Consider the following 17,316-nt stretch of genomic DNA (forward strand, 5'->3'; position numbering starts at 1 on the left):
ATTATGTAATCCACCCCCTCCATCTCCGCAACGGAAAGGAACCAAATGCTTCTCCCGAGTTTTCGTCCCAATTTCCGCGAGCTTCACGGCTCTACTAGCTTTACGAGCTTTCACCATCCCTTTCCATCTATATCTTTCTCGCTCCACGCCTTGTGAGCACGTTGCGGTCTGTTCTAAAAATTCAGCTCCAGCCCTATATTCGATTACGCCTACAATATGCACATGCCCCACGCCAGGGCGAGCTCAGTTGCGCCAGCCTCAAAGCTCAAACCGGACTACTAATGAGCTGGCGCCCAGAAAAACGCGCAGCGCTTCGAAAGAAGTCCGAAGCTCCTTTACGGCCTGATACACAGACACAGATGTCGCGCTTCAACTTCTCGCGCGTCTGAAGCGCATACTAAAAACACAAAAGCCACTGTCTGTTATAGGGCTGTATCAAGTGGCTACTGACCGCGAGTGATCTACTCCTCGGCTTCTTTTTTCCGAGAAGTCAACCTTGAAATTTATGCCGATGCAAAACGGGAGAAAGGTCGGAACTCCGAAACTTGTTCGGCTCTTCTTTTCTCCTTCGCGTTAAATGAAACGCAGAGCGGCAGCGAATGCGCGCAAAGGCCATACCCTAGTTTTTCTCAGTGTATTTCTGAGGAAGACATTATCAGAAGCACTCGGCTATACTGTTGCTCAAATAAACAATATATATTGAGACATACCCCAAAATACTACTTCATGAAACTGTAGATAAATTTTTGACACCCTGAGAGAACTCTCAGTCGCCTTACAACAAGAGAACGCATCCGGGCCGGCAGAGTGCCCGAATAGGAAAAAATGACGATTATGTACATTTTGTTATAAAAAGTCCAGCGCAACTCTCGGCTTATTTTCCGCTGTTCTCGCTTTTTCTTTCTACTTTCATTTTTCATCGAAAGATAAGGCATCAGCTCCACGTCCCCGCGGCGATCAGCTGTGCAACACGTGAAGCAAAAAATGGCAACTACAACAATAAAATATATTTGGAGATGGAGAAAGAATTTAGCGCCACTCTACTCTGAGAAGGTGGATGAGCAGCGGAGTTGTTTGTGGGTTATTGATTGGCCACAAACTCCCGCTCAAACCGCGCCATCGCGAAAGTGTAGCATTTGTAGCCCCGCCGACGTTTTGAATTTCCCGCTTCGCGGCATCCGGGGTCCCGACGGCCATCTCGCTTACGCTTGGCCTACCTGGCCCGATCTTCGTCGGTGGTCTCCTTCCTCTGCATTGTCGCCCATTGCCGCTTTTTTTTTTTTTTTTCTACATGAGTAGGCTTCACTGTGCAACACACAATGCGAAAAAGCCGGCTTACAAAAACCAAGCCTACCCCAATCTTCTTTAAGTCGGCTTCATTACAAAACACATATGCATTACTATATACACCGCTTTCCAGCGGCAACATGCGCCACCTGGTATCAGTCTGAATCGCCGGAGGCGAGCAGGAGGGCGAAAGGAGAGGATGCTCTGAAGTGAAGAGGAGGGCTGAGGCTTGCCTCGGTCGAAGCTCGCAAAAATGCTGGGGTGCTATTTTCTAAGCAGCTCCGATGCAAAAACGTTTCACGCGCCACGAAAGAAAGAGCGGCAAAACTTGGTCGAACCGCGACTCTCGGAGCACGCTTCTTGGAAAACACGCAAACAATTACCAGGAAAGAAAAAGAGTACAGCAGGGAGACATCGCGCGTCGCTCCAAATGGCAACGTTCTTCAGCCGGATAACTACGGGTGAGACGGTGCAACGTTTTAAAACACAAATAATGCGCAGGTTAAACGTACGGCTAAGGTTGCCTTAAGGGCAGCTGCTTCCAACCAAACTGCAGGAGGCATGGACGCTCGCTCGCGGTGTTTTGAATGTTAAATGGCTTTTGCGACTTTATTTAATGCCGTCGACGTCTTGGACGAGCGGAATCGCGCAAGTATGCAGAAAATTCGCTCCCTGTAGACCTTTTAAAACTTCTTAGCTGCCATTTTATCAGTGGCCCTATAATTGGTGCAGTCGACAGGAAGATGCAACTGCGCATGCGCCACATAGCCCAGAACAGGTCCTGATCATATTAAAAATTAACGGATGAAAAAGTTCATTGTCGTCAAAGTTGACTCTCAGAAAACGACTGCGTTCCAACACCGCGATCAACTAACTCTTCGCGGAATTTTCATGTGTTCATTGTTTTTTGTTTTGTTTTTGTTTTGTTTTTTGCTCAGAGGCAGCCGAAAATTGCAAATTTACGACAAAGTAGCCCAAACAGAGGTCATCAGTGCAACGTAAGCCTGTTTCGCAGAATGTACCGTCAGTTTCAACGACGATATCAGGCGACTGCGGTGCACGGCACAGTACTCCTTTTTCGTTTTTCTTTACGAAAATATTTCTTGCAGCCACATAAACGCGAAAACATTGTCGCCTCCGTCCGTCCGTCCGTCCGTCCGTCCTTCCGTCCGTCCGTCCGTCCGTCCGTCCGTCCGTCTGTCTGTCTGTCTGTCTGTCTGTCTGTCTGTCTGTCTGTCTGTCTGTCTGTCTGTCTGTCTGTCTGTCTGTCTGTCTGTCTGTCTGTCCGTCCGTCCGTCCGTCTGTCTGTCTGTCTGTCTGTCTGTCTGTCTGTCTGTCTGTCTGTCTGTCTGTCTGTCTGTCTGTCTGTCTGTCCGTCCGTCCGTCCGTCCGTCCGTCCGTCCGTCTCTATGTGTCTCGATTCATCCGGCCAGGCAAAGTGAGAGAATGCTTCAACACGGAGTATGTATAGGCAGAGTCATTTTAAGCTTCGATTGATTGATTGTAGGGTTTTACGGGCCGACACAACGCAGTCTACGAGGCGCACCGTAGTGGAGGGCTCCGGATTAATTTTGACTACCTGTGGTTCTTTAGCGTGCGCCGAAATCTCGAACACACAAGGGCGTTTTTTTTTTTTTTTTCGCCTCCATCAGAAAAGCGGCCGCCGTGGCCGGGAATCGAACTCGCGTCCACGTGTTCAGCAGCGCAACGCCTTAGCCACTGAGCCGGCGCGGCGGGTACCGTTTTTAAGCTACTGAAACTCTTGCGTGACTCGTACATATCCACATTATTCAGCGCAAAGGAAATCCCATTCATATTCCAGACAAAATGTAAGCCCATAACAGAGTGTGCCCTCGTTTTATTTTTAAGTAAGTGTGTCCGTTGGATTGGTTTTCACGACAGCATGTGACAAAGAAAGCGCGTTAGAAACATCGCCGAAGAGCGGAGGGATAAGAGCAAATTCTACACCAGAACATGTCGGCTCGAGCTCTCCAAGCGCAACAGAAAAAAAAGGTGCCAGGCGCGGGAAATTTGAATTTAAATGAACAAACGTTCGTTGCATTCACCATAAGAAGAGTGAGAGAGGAGGAGAAAGACGTGAGGGATGGGAGGAAGGTGATGAGAGGCAGTTACTTGAAAGGGGAACTATCGTCTTCCGACGAAATTTGCAGCGACGCAAGCAGATACAAGGCTTAATTTTTAGTCGTTGTGGTTTCTGCTGGGAAGGTTCGAATGAACCAGCCCTTCTCGCCCCTTTAGGCTTTCCTCGCTCAAGACGTATTATTCGATGCGACAATTTTTCGCGCTAACAAGAATTATACGACACCCTGGAATCACCGTTGCTCGCCGGTGACCATATCGATCACGTTGGTGCGCCGCGGCGTTGGTAGGACGCGTAGACTTAGTTTTTGCAACGTCGTATGAGTCGGAGGTTGACATTCGGGCTCCACTTTCACACAGTCCCAGCCTGCGGTGTTCGTTAGTGCTCCCGAAACCAACCCCCAACGCCCGTGTGTCGAGATTTTGGCGCACGTTAAGAAGTTCCTGGCTGGTCTAAATTAATCCGCCGTCCAACACTACGACGTGCTTATATCCCAGGTACAAAAAGTAAAATATTTGAATTTTTGAAGAAAAAAAAGCTAAAACCGGGGAAAAAAATGTTACGAAACGTCCGTAAAGTTTCTGACGCACCCGTGCGCATAAAATTGTTCAATACCATCGCCATAATCATTATCACTATCCCAACATTCATTTGGCCTAGCGAGCTAGGCATCTTATAGCCTGGCTCACATCTCCAGACTTCATTAAAGACCATTCTCTCTCTCCCACTTTGTGTCTGTCCCCGGGTGGCACGGACCGCTTTTCAACCGATTCAAATGCCCCAAGTTTACGACTCGAGATATCCACACCTATTTCTTTTAATAATAAAAGGTAACAGAACGGGTAACAAAGCACGTATGCGAGATTAAAGAGAAGCTACATCACCAGGAACGGAAAAGTAATTCCCCACCCTGTGGCACGTGGCGATCAAAATTCAGCGGCGCTGCAGCCCAAAATGTGAACAACATAAAAACAACAAAAAAGTGCCGGTGCCCACATCTGACATTGAAATCTCGTTGAGCTGGTTTCTAGTTACGGCCTGCTTGTACCTGACGGCGCACTAATCAATACGCTAACCTGCTTGTTGCACTATCGCTACACCTCGCGACTGGGACGAACCCGCGGCCGGCAAACGCACGTTGTGTGCATAAACTAGGGCAGTATAAGCGTATTCACGCCACCGGGGAAATAAAGGCAACGAAGTTAGCCAAAAGTTGCGCAACCACGCTCGGATTATTCGAACGAGTAACGGGAAAAAAAAGGGGGGCAACTAATTTCTAATTCAGCCAATGGACAGTCTGCGCTTGGTGGTGCGTTTGTGCGAGTAAGTAACGCAACCGCAATTTTTTTTTCCCCTTCGCAACAGTCACGCCCGTAGACTTCCGTCGACCTCTGCCACTGGGAAGCGTTCCAAGAGAGTTGCGCGCGAACAAACAAAAGAAGCAAGCTGAACGAACAACCCAACAGCGATAGTTCGTCTCCCGTCGCGATAGTCGGGAAGAAAAAAGAAAAAAAAAACAGAAAAAGAGCGCAGAATGCCAAGTGGAGCGAGTTTTGCGTCTAATAAATACTTGCGTAAGCATCCTTGAGACTTAGCAGCGCTTTCTTTTCCTATTCATTTGTCAATTTCTTGTTTGCCGGAGGGGAAGAAGGAAGAAGTCGTGTAAGCAGCGTGACGGCCGGCAGACGACGATGTTAATTCTTTTTTCCTGGAAGCCGAATGCGACGGGTACGCCGCTATTCGCACGTCCGGCGAGTGGTTCGAGGACAAAGGCATGAGCGCAGAGAAGAAATGAAGTTGTGAAAGCGGAGCCGGTAGATAACGGAACTACAAATCCGGTCGGCGGTTCTTCGGAGGAACGCTGCCAACACACACGCGCGCTCGCTCGCGCTAAGCCTACTTTTTTTTTAGACTGGTTGCAGATTCGCGACGTGTCGGACTCGCAGGGTAGCAGCGGAGTTGTAGCAAACGATAGACTCGCCGAAAAGGGAAAAGCCCGCGTATTGCGACAGATAGACAAGACAGATAGAAAACTAAAGGTAAAAGAAGAGCACTTGGGAATGCATAGTGCACCCGCGCCCCCCCAACCATTGTGGAGCGAAACGGACCCATAAGCGAACGAGTTATGCAGAGAGCGATTGCCAAGACGCTGTCTGCCTACTGGCCAAGTTTACTTCATTCTTGCATTTTCTTCCAACTTTCTTTCTTTGGTTCCGGGATACAAATCGAGTGACCTCTACGCGGTTCCCACTGACGGCGTGCTACAGATAAGCGTTACATCACCTTTTAAGACGTAGTGTCGGTTGGGTAAACGTGTTTGAAAATGTTACGTGAGGGCGAGGGTCTAGAACGGTAGGGCCTGAATTAGCATAGAATTGTGCAAGGTCTCGACTAAATACCTGTAGAGTAGGACGTTTTTCTGGGCTACAGTAACAATTCTGCGCCGAAGTGGCCGCGTATTTGCTTGATTCGCATCAAATCACGTGGAATGACGACCGCCATTCGGCACGCCCCGCCAGTCAACGCCTCTTTCTGCCTCCTCTCTCTCCCTCTCATCCACCACCGAAATTCCCCCCAACTCTGGTCCGCGTAAGGCGAAGCGAGGCTACAAACGCATGTGTATACGGACCTCTGCCTAAACGAAACCCGAGCGAAACTACAAAGAACATAAACGAAATTGACGAATATTCGTCAGTTTCGGATAGGCCGAATTTATTTGCAATAAAGTTCTTCGTAGCTTAAAAACCACCGCCATCTTTGCGATTCAGACGCAAGTCCATTTCACGTTCCAAGTACTTCATCATAACGAGGTTTTTGTTCTCGCTTCGAGCCAGCATGCGTCATATTACATGAATTTTTCTAAGCTACAGCAGCGTTCAAGCAAAGCACGTGTCGAGTGGCAGACAATAAAAAACCTAGTGAGGGCAATGCAGGAAGAGGGAGCGGGGAAGAAGGCGGAGGAGGGCGTAGTTATCGCACTTCCTGCCCACTTCCGGCGGCGGCAACGATGGCTCGGTAAACAAGGCACACAGAATACACAGGCTGAGCACGCGCGTGTGTGTGTGGCAAGCGCTTGTCGCGCTTGAAAACAAGCAGCGGAAGGGAAGGGCTGATTAGTAGCCAGTGGCGGCGGAAATAACAAAACTCCGAAGGGGGCAGGATGGTGCACAGTGTTTCTTGCTGTATACACTAGACAGGAATCTGGCGCTAGCGTCTATGGGCTCACATCAAGGCCGTCTGTGTCGTCATGAACCGCCATTACATCATGCGCTCGCCTTAGTTTCATCACTGGCTTGGATTGAAACGTTTTAGTGACCGCAAATTTAAACAAAGTGCCACAAAAACGCAATGAGTAGTGTACAATTATGTAAGTGGAAAATAAAAGATGCTGTTTTAGAACTAAGGAAGAAGGAAGTAAAACGTATTTTTTGCCGGAACGGTTGTGCCTGCTATTCTGCAGGCCAAGGTGGTAGTTACGAACAATGTTAATTTTTTTTTTTTTTTGGGAGGGGGGGGGACTCATCAGAGACTCTCATTTTATTAATTGTGCCATTATTTCAAACAAAAAATTTGTTTGAAGAGTTTGGAAAGTTTTTTGAGCGTCGCCTTCGTGGTGAACCGGTGCACCGACCGTCAGCTACAGTTTAACAAGAAAAAAAAAAGGAAACGTGGCGTTAAACAGTTGTGGACGATGACAAGATAGGACGGATACAGGCCCCCGTATCTGTCGTATCTTGTGTTCGCCGAAGCACGTTTTATTTCTTTTTTTTTTTCGGCTACAGATTTCGCGGCGGCATATTACCCGCTCAGTCATACGTCATTCGACTGCGGCATGAGCAACGTCAGGTGCGATCCCGCACTGCCTTCCTTTTCACCGAACACCGCTACCACAGAACAGGAAGGATTTCGGCTTCCTCGTGGCTTGTAGATGTGTTAATGCGTAGTGAATAAAACAAATCCCCAAAACCGCTTAAGAATCCAATTGTCATGCCAAGCCCAAGCCAAAAGGGGGGTCTTCCCACAAACCCCCAGACGACATGGATTACCAGGAGCAGTTTCCTCTCTAGAATACTTACTAAGAAACTCTATGGGATGGTGTACGCAGAGGCGCGTGCTGTGTGTGTAAGGAGAAGGGGTGAAGAAACAACGTCTGCAGCGGTTATCCGGTGGATGCTGGGACTGCCCAAGGCGTCCACGTTTTGAACTCAGTTGGGGAGAGTGCGAAGCCTTGCGGGCTGCCGTTAAAGGCACTGCCGCCGTCAGCGCTTCAGCGTGAAAAAATGTCACCGTTAGCTATTAGCTAAACATGAGAAATAGCTCGAGACACCGTGTTAATACGAGTGCCAACCATATGATAATCATTATAATAATTATCATCATTCTTAGCAGAAGCAGCAGCGGATCAACAGCCCAAACAGGTGACGGCCACTAAGACGCCGACCGCACATCTATTTATCGCGACGAACACAAAAACCGTCCAGAGATGGAGCTTTCGGTTCCGATGCCGCTTTTAAACCCACCGGCATTGCGTCTTAATTGAGGGAATTGTCCGGCAGTGTGTTTACGGTGATTCTGTCTCGCCACCCCGCAGGGCCGAGTCTAGCTTAGCCGGTAATGCATAACAGCGCACTCAGACGACAACAAACCAAGAATGGCAAACAGGATACGGCTGTGTGTACTGCGTCCTGTTTTGATGGAAAGTTTATCTCCTTTCGAGCAAAACAGGACACAGGACACTGCGCCCAGGAGCGCTTTTCTTGGTGCGGGGCTCAATTTGCGGAACTCATTTCTCGCAATAAAACAGTTAAGCCTCATAAAGCTACCGTGATTTGTGTATTTCACTTCGCCTTGTACAGGTGGTAACATTGAGCATGTTTTCTTTTTATTTTTTGCTTAAAACAGCTCTAGTTCATCACAAGATTTAGCCCCCAACGCAATTTCTTGCACTTTTCCAGGAGGATAGGAAAAGGGTGTTGAAAATTTGCGTTTTTATTCAGCGATGACATTTCGCTGAACAAGCGCGAACGTAATTCTAAATGAAATGCAAACAATGCTTGCAGCGGCTGCACCAAAGAGAAAGCGTAGGTGAACACATTACTTAAAAGTTACCATAACCTGACCTTTTCTCGTAAACAAAAACCCAATTAAAATGTTTATTATCATGTTCCACGTATTGTAAAGTAGACATGAAATGTAAACTGCTACAAAATATTGCTGTCTTATAAGTGACAGCCCAAAAAATTTCGCGCTTTTACAAACATACCTACTTCTTGCAACCGTTGCTAGGTTCATACGGTGTTCACGTGATCGCATATTATTTTCTTTTAACGCATTCTGCAGCGCGACTTTCTTCAGTCAAGTTAATCGCTGTGATCTTTTTGCAAGGACCTTTGTATGGATCGAGCGTCCAGACTTTGTGGTTGGAAAAAGAAGTACGTCTGTGACAGTATGATTTTCCGCTCATGTATCATGTGTGACCCACCAAGAAAGTTCTCTTGCTGTGTAAAAATGACACGAATACACGCACAGTCTCGAACACGCGTTCGCGGAGCTCGGAAACTATGTTAGCTGTTCGGCAAAGAAAAAAAGGGTGTTCCAACACAGCTTACCGAATGAACACGCTATATTAAGAAAGGGTAACTGCATAATTGAGGCTAGACTAAGGAACTGCGAGATAAAATATGAATCAGCGGATGATGAGGCAACACGCGTCCGAAGTTGTTCTGCGTCCTGTTCGGCGTAAGACGGCACCAGCTTCGTTCGGTGGAAGCCCTGTGTCTTCACACAGGAAAACGGCTTGAGGTATCGTAGTTTGCGAACTTCGGCTATCCATTATTCCGTTTAGATTTCTCTATACGTATCCGGTGTGAATTAAGCAATTTTGTCAGGCAATAGTGCCGTTCATCAGCTCAAAAAAAAGAATGGGACTACTTTGTTCCCAAAGGTCCGGCCATCGTTTAGAGTAAATTTCGTCCATCCTGTATTAAGTTCTCTTCACGATGGAGTAAATGCATACCCGAAAAACATTCCCCCCCTCCGCAGGGCCCATTTATTCTCGGCAAGTTTTGGAAAAATGCCGACCGAACAATGACTTCACCAAATGAGCCACCACCCAGTACGCATTTTAGAGTGTACTCTAAAACAGTACATGCCACAAAAAAAGTTGCTTTCAGCCATTGGTACTACTCCCGAGCCCGACCTAATTGGAATTAGATGTAAAATGACACGTCACCACGCACAGGACGACACTGCTATTAATGCATGGGGAGTGAATGGATCTGCAATTTTAATACTGATGTTACTTCACAAACATCTCACGGAATCGAGATAAGTGGGACCGTACAGCTATTTGTTGCTGAAAACTGAATTTGTTTCACTGCTCGCTGGTTTTCCGCAACACCACCAACTAGGAAAACAGGCAGACACAACGTTGTTTCGTTCCCGGAATAGACTGTCGCTGCTTCAAACGGTCAAGCACTAGAAGATCAAGGCGCTGACCGCGCGTGTGCCAATAACGTGGCGTCACTATTCGCTGGCGGCGCGACAGCCTGGCCCTGCGGCCTTCTCATCTCGCAGGTGTTGCCCCGCGACCTGCGTGAATCACACGTGCACAAATGCATTAGCTCCACCGAGCTTCGCAAAGCGAGTCACGGAAACCTGTAGGGGCAACCAAGCAATAAGATGAAATGCGACGCAACTCAAGTTCGCATTGCGCGTTCCCGCTTCCCAAAAGGCAACCCCGGCCCTGTATTCTCGCAAGTAACGTGGCTCATACGAGAATATACTACAGCGTTTGAGTTGTGACCCAGAATAAAAAAGGGTTGCCGGCGTTAAGAGGCGGCGCTCATGAAAGGCAACACACGTGGGCAGAGGGAGTGGAGAGAGGGAGAAGCGCGCGGTGTGGGCCTGGGAGGCGAGCGACGTCGACGTTCTTGGGCGTCGTCGGACTTGCCGTCGGCCGACGTAAGCGCGGAGGCGACCTTGGACCGCACCTCTCGTCGAGCGTCCAAGGCTAGCTGCGAGCAGCCGGACAAGCCTACTCGGCCGCCGGGGCTCGTTCATACCTCAGCTGACAGCGGCGGCGGCGGCCACGACGGAGGAGGCGACGTTGTTGCAGCCGCGCGACGTCAGACTGCACGGCAACACCTCATAGCAGAGAAAGCCTGCTGGCCACATTAATCCGCTTTGCTCGCTTGGCGAGCCTTTTAGACAACGCGCGCTTCTTTTTCTGTTGGTGAGCTCTGTTTCTCAGCTATTCAAAGAAGAGTTTTAAATCGCGAACTCGCATTTATCGAGCGACTGTCAGGCCTTCACGGTACGGTGGCGTTTCGGAGAAAAGAGAAGAAGATGAGAGAGGAGGATGCGCAGCGAGGGAGATTGGAAACGCCGCTCCTCGTGGCCGCTCCGGCGAGACCGCTGTGAGCAAGGCGAACGCTGGCGCTACAGCCGTGACGGGTGCTAGACCTGCGTCCACGTAGTAACCCCGACGTCGTCGGCGTCGGGCGACGCTAAGCGGAAGACTTCTACGTCGTCGCTCTCGTTCGCTCGGCGGGCGACCCAGAAAATGGATGCGGACGGACGTCGACGGCAGCGCTGCATTTTTCGCTCTATCCTGCTCTTCCCGCGGACTTCACGGATGACTAGACCTCGCCGGGTGCAGCGCTGCATTAAAGCTGCGCCTAAAGGAAGCGTTCTTTGCGTGCGGATAGAGTGCGGTCCGTGCGGACCGTGCGGATAGAGTGCGGACCGTGCGGATAGAGTGCGGTCCGTGCGGAGCGTGCGGATAGAGTGCAGAGGGCGGTCCCATTCCACTGCCCGGCTTGCCCAACGACTCAGCAGCACTATCACACTATCGCTCAAACTGTCGCTCAAACCACAAATCATAGTCGCGTGGGCCACCGAGCACGAATTCACCTGTATATGCGCGGTTCCTGGCGACCCAGGCATTGCGGGCGGAGATTGCAAGCCTTTCGTAAGCTTTTTTTCCCCTCTACAACTGTGAACCTCCAATGGGGGTCAGGGGGTCCGTGAGAACATTTGAGGGTACGCAAGCCTCCCTCAAAACTTTTCCCCCTCCATTCTCTTCTCGAGTTTGCCGGAACTTTCTTGCACTGCAAAAACGTGGCTTCGCCGCATTACATGTACGCTTAGTTTTTCTGAGTAACACATATTTTAACATCCACTTTTTGCACGAAACACCAGCTATGAGGGGGGGGGGGGGGGAACAGACACGGAAAAGGCACTATATCGGTGTTTCGAATATTTTTAAATGTAAGAGCAAATTGTTTACCATTATGAGGCGCAGCGTCATTAACGTCAAACAGAAAAGCCGGGCATTGGATAAGTGTGTGGGCGACGTAAGGTGCCAAGTACAAATTGTTTGGAATTATGACACCGAACGCCATATGCTTCATCGTGGGGTCCCCCGTCACTTTCGCAAGCCCAAAAGGGGTCCTCAGGGCAGACATAACTGAGAACCACTGCTCTACAACATCACAACTCGCCAGGGCGACCTCTTGTTTGTGCGTTATGCACTAGCTAATCCAGCTTGCTATTCGAACTTGTCCTTGTATACTCGTGTGCAAGTTTAAGAACAGCAATAGCTCAGGTGTTGTATCACTGCGCGGAGGCGACGGACCCGGACGACAACGCGCGCGGGCGTTCTGAAAGGAGATTGCGGTTAACGCGTGTAATTGCCTACTTTTTTTCGCCTAGTTTTTTTTTTTTTTGTCGCTGCAGTAATTTATAACCAGAATAAGGGCGTAAAATCATGAAAACGACTCGTGCCACGTTCAAAATACTGGCGTTAAGGCGGTCTTTGCGCCTCGCAGAGAAACATCCGGCGCGCTGACGAGACGCAGAGGCGACTTTCGTTGTCGTTCTTAAGTTGTAACCGAGTATACATGATCGGGCTAGTTAGCGTTCGACGCATTGCAGGAACCAGCCGCAAACGACAAAGACGCAGACACGAGGACCACAAAGAACCAATCGACGATGTCTGCCTCGCCTTGTCTCTGTCCTCGTCACTTCCGCTGCTACCAACCATCGCCCTTCACCCGGCCCGTCGTATTCAAATTTCCCGCCACTAGGGCCTCACCTGAGCAGTGATGTCGGCGTCCTCGTGAGGCACGCCGTTGGTGGTCGGCGTGGCGCTGGCCGCGCGCACAGCAGCCGTCGCCTGGCCCGTAGAGAGGTTGATGGCTGCCTCGAGCTCTGCTTCATGGTCCATCATGCGGTCATCTTCCTGCACACGCAACAAAAGAACGGAACGGGCGCTGCTCAGCAAGTGGGCTTCATTGCACGACAGGCGTGCACGGCGGGCACACAGAGACAACTTACAGTGAACACTCATGGGGATGGGAAACTGACATCGTTGTAAGCGGGGCACCTTGATAAAAGCGGCGACAATTTTCACTTCTCGCAGCGCAGGTGAGACCTTGGGAACTTCCAATGAAGCGATAGTTCGAGTAAAGTGATTTCGTTATGGCGGGAGTTTACTGTACACTGACAAGGGCGTTGCTACTCACAACGAAACTGGCTGAGGTTCCGTACCTTATTAGGCTGTAATACCCACAGAATGCTATGTACCGCGGCGTTCAACCATTTTATGCCGAGTAGCCGTGGATCTGTACTGCGTCGCAGCATTCTCACGGATAAGTTCTTCACATATCTCAGCCCGAGCAGATATGACTGCAAATTAAGGCACCTCGGGGGGTACGTTTGTATATACGCTGTGTCTAAAGGTACGTCGGACGTACCCGCAAAATTTCTTAAAGATACGTCGGACATACCCGAAGCATTTCTTAAAGATACGTCGGACGTACCCGCAAAATTTCTTAAAGATACGTCGGACGTACCCGCAAGATTTCTTAAAGATACGTCGGACGTACCCGCAAGATTTTTTAAAGATACCTCGGACGTATCCGGAAAAACTTTTTTAAGTACGTCGGTGTATTCGGTTTCACTCGGCCCAAACATGCAGCATACGTTCAGCGTTTTCTCGCGTCGACGTCGCGTCGCCAGAAATGCATGGCGACGCGAGCTGAAACTCGAGCGACGCCGATGTCTACGCTCGCCGGATAGCGGCGTCGACGCAGCGCGAGAGAGCATCGGAAAGCGAGCGGCAGCGTCCGTCTTCGCGTGGTTTGGGGTCGTTCCTTTCAGCAGAAAACAATCAATTTCTTTTTAACTTACGGTAATCGGTTGCCTTGAGACAAATTGTAAACTATTTCTGTTCGCAAGCGCTCATCCATTTGTGGCTTGTTCGGCTTTCATCAGGGAGATCGGGGATCTGCGATAGCTTTGTGTGAGTTAAATGAGGGAGCTCTGGTTACATCGCATCCAGTATTAGCATAATGTGGCTTAATTGTCAGCAAGATCGGTGCGTGACGAGCAAGCGTTATCAACGCCAGAATTCTGGCGTATTCCATTCCATTCGTAGCTCCCGTGGCTTGCGCAGGGGAGACCGGGGATGTGTGATAGCTTTTTTTGGCTCAAATAAGGGAGCTGTGGTTACATCGCTTGTAGCACTAGCATTACTGTCCTCGGCTCCAAGAGCGGTGCGCAAGAAGCAAGCGTTACCGCTGCTCAAATCTCTCAAACACGACCAAAAGAAAGCACACCCGACACTATTCGTGGGCAGCCTCAGTTGGTACACCGAATTCTTCTCACCTCCTCGTCTGCTCCCGTGGTCGAGCGGTTAAGAGCCGGGCTCCTGTTTTGAAAGTCCATGGTTCGAATCCAAGGAAAAGCTTTTTTTTTTTTTTTTTTTGCGGCGAGGGTTTGATCAGTTTTTTTTTACATGGTACAGACAGGGTGCCAGAGTACCCTACCTTTCAACCTACAAATGACGATCGACGGTAACCTCACTATCAAGGCAGCTCTGAAATTTGTTTTGCTTACAACTTGAATTCATGAACGTGCAGTCGGACTAGGTACGCAACATGAAGGTTAAATCAAGTAGCAACTAAAGCAGTTGTGCGAGGTGCGTCTTCGTTTATCATTCTATCTTATTTTGTTCTGATTTGACCGTGATGGCTCGAGATACATTTCGCAGCATTTCAATATTTGCCCGCCAACTAGCAATAAATAAAGACGCCAAGGGATTTTTTTTTTTTTTGGTAAAGCTAAAGTCTTGACAATTGCAGTTCAAGAAGCGATAATAACTGCTCATAAACGACTTCAACAGGATGGCATACGTGTCCAGCAACGCCCGCCGTCGCAGCGACTGGCGCGCGACCTCGCCGGTCTCCTGCAGGCCCGCGCGCTGACGTCGAACGAAGCCGACGCTCGCGCGACGCGTGATTTCGCGTCCAATGTGGTTAGGGCTTTAAACAGAAACATATGAGGGAAAAAAAAAAGAAAGATACTCGCGTCGCACATGATTTTGTTTCCCTCTTGCGAGAACCCGTAGTGGTCCGCATTCGATCTCTGACCTCAGCGAAGGCTCTAACCGCCCCTTCAAGGTCCAACTAGAGAACACGAGGTAAAAAATACATTCTGCGTCAGGTTAGGCATCGTTAGATTCTCGGCTTATATACATCAAACGCGTGATGGTTTTGCCGTCGATGGTTCGAGATAACCACGATAGTTTCGAGCAACGCCGCTTTCGAGCCACTCTGGGCCCTGTACGTCCGACGTATCTTTAAAAAATCTTGCGGGTACGTCCGACGTATCTTTAAGAAATTTTGCGGGTACGTCCGACGTATCTTGAAGAAATATTGCGGGTACGTCCGACGTATCTTTAAGAAATTTTGCGGGTACGTCCGACGTACCTTTAGACACAGCGTTGTATATATTGTAAACTACCTTGAGCAACAAATGTAAAATGCGCCACGCGGGTATTTGGGTAGTGTGGAGCAACCACAGGGCAAATTCATTCGTGTATACATCCCTTCTTCCTCTTTTACTTCTTGGAAGATTGTACCCCTTGTTGTTCGTTTAGCTCAAATAAAAACTACTACCAAACACTCCTGGCGTTTTCTTTTAATTGTACATCAAATACAGGATTAGATAACACCAGTTTTACTGCTATTTTTTTGCTTAGATGCTGCGAAAAGAAAGATCCCGGTGCCGAGAGCTAGTTTTCTGTAAACTATGCTGAAGATTAACGCCAAGGTGATTTCTCGTGATCGTAGAGACTAAAAAGAGACCGATTTCATCGAAAAATGTTTTAAGTGCAATGCACTTCTTAAGCGACCCTGAACCTGCGTCCACCGGCGATGTCCGCGCACGTGGAGATGGGCGCGCGCAGCCTGGCCGCTGACATGGCACATACCCACGTGGGGGATTGGCCAAGAATCGGGCGTGAGAAGGGCTAATGCACCTGCTTAAAGGAGTACTGACACGAAATTTCAAAGCTGAGATCCGCTCTAGCAATCAAGTACAACGACAACACAAATAGGTGTCTGTGAATAAATGCATCTTTCTTTCTTTGTAGTTGTGTGTGTGTGTGTGATCTCTCTTTCGCGAACATTAACGAACCGCGCAAATTCAACTCGTGCATTCGCACTTTCACATTCTTCCCCTCGGGGAAATGCGGGGAATTTTTTAATTTGTGGCTCGATAAATGTGCGGTGATAGCGGGTGAAGGAGTACGTCCACCTCCAACAACGTCTCTGCCAGAAACATTCTTCCATTATAACCTCCTCCCACCAGGCGCGATATGCAATCTTCAAAGTAATCGCGTCGTGCTTGTCTCGCACAGCACCGTTATCACTCGTCCATTAGGACCGGAACCCGTGTTCTTACCATTCCTCGCTCATATCATCTCTACTACGCAACTTCATCATCAGCATGGAACACAATATCATCACGGCTCTGTCATAATCGCAGCTACAAGTTGGATTATGCGTCGCATTTGCAAAGCACAGTCGTCAAACCCGTACCAAATTCTTGACAGTGGGCAAATCAGCTTCGATATCCCAAAACCCCAATCCCCCGACTGGAGTCCGGAACAGGACAAGAAGGCACGGCCGCTGGATGAAAGGCGCACTCTCTCATCCGGCGGCCGTGAAGAAGGCTAAGCAGATAACGGTCAGTGACCGCTGCCACCGCCACAACGGTACGCCAAATCAGGCGACTCCGACAAGGAAGCCACGTGTGTGACGACCAACAACCGAAGAACAAATACGTTGGAGAACTCTTAACGCATATCCAGCGTCGTCAGTGTAACCAGCGAGACAGTCCGTGGACGACGCCAAAACCCCGACCGCGGCGCCGCGATGTGACAGCGCGGTAGTTTGGGAGGAGGAGGAGGAGCAGGAGGAGGAGAGGCATCAACAACTGCCTGCACACTTGCCTGCTCACGCTGAGAACGGGCCACACGTGCCTTCGAACGCAAAAATAACGGCAAAAAAAGGGGGGCGCAGCGAAAAGAAAGAGAGAAAAAAAGACCGACGACGCTGTCGACGCCGAGAGCAGAGGCTGTTTTAGCGGCGAGAGCGGGGAAAATGAAGAGGGAGAAAAACAAAAACGTCCCCTACGCGACCGGCGCAGTGGGAAAAAAAGAAGATATTGAGAAAGATAACAACGAGAAGACAAAAAAAAAATAGAGAGACGACGCGTGAGAGAAGCGGAGCAGGCGGAGAACAGGACATACGAAACGCACGGGGAAGTTAAAGGTACACGCGGCGACGGAATAGTCGGTGGGGGAAGAGGGAGAGGGTGTGCTGCACCGCCTTCCCTTTATCTGGGCACACGCGTATATCGGCGACGCACGGGCGGAGAGGGGCTACACTGTGCTTCAACTCGCAACACTCGATCTGCTCGCCGCGGCGGCGAGCCTCTTGACGGGCAGGAATTGGGTCACGTGCCTGCCTGAGGAAGCCAGCGCTAGGCATCCTGCAGAGCTGCGGGATACGCGAAAGCGCCGTTCCTCCTCAAGTCGCCAGAGACCGATTGCGAGTGGCGCGTGTGCTGCTAAACAA

General features: G+C 49.5%; 1 protein-coding gene across 7 annotated transcripts in view; it reads right to left on the reverse strand.

Moving 5' to 3' along the window:
• Foxp (forkhead box transcription factor P) overlaps nucleotides 1–17,316 on the reverse strand; it is a 440,616-nt gene that overhangs the window by 71,452 nt on the left and 351,848 nt on the right. For all 7 annotated transcript variants that reach the window (XM_077690065.1, XM_077690062.1, XM_077690060.1 and 4 more), the window contains one exon: nucleotides 12,486–12,632. In XM_077690065.1, coding sequence (XP_077546191.1) covers nucleotides 12,486–12,620 — 135 coding nt within the window. In that variant the 5' untranslated portion in view covers nucleotides 12,621–12,632. The remainder of the gene's footprint in view (nucleotides 1–12,485; nucleotides 12,633–17,316) is intronic.

The sequence above is a fragment of the Haemaphysalis longicornis genome, unplaced genomic scaffold (assembly GCF_048455015.1).
Source record: "Haemaphysalis longicornis isolate Haplotype H1 unplaced genomic scaffold, Haemaphysalis longicornis Haplotype H1 scaffold_10, whole genome shotgun sequence".
NCBI lineage: Eukaryota > Metazoa > Arthropoda > Arachnida > Ixodida > Ixodidae > Haemaphysalis > Haemaphysalis longicornis.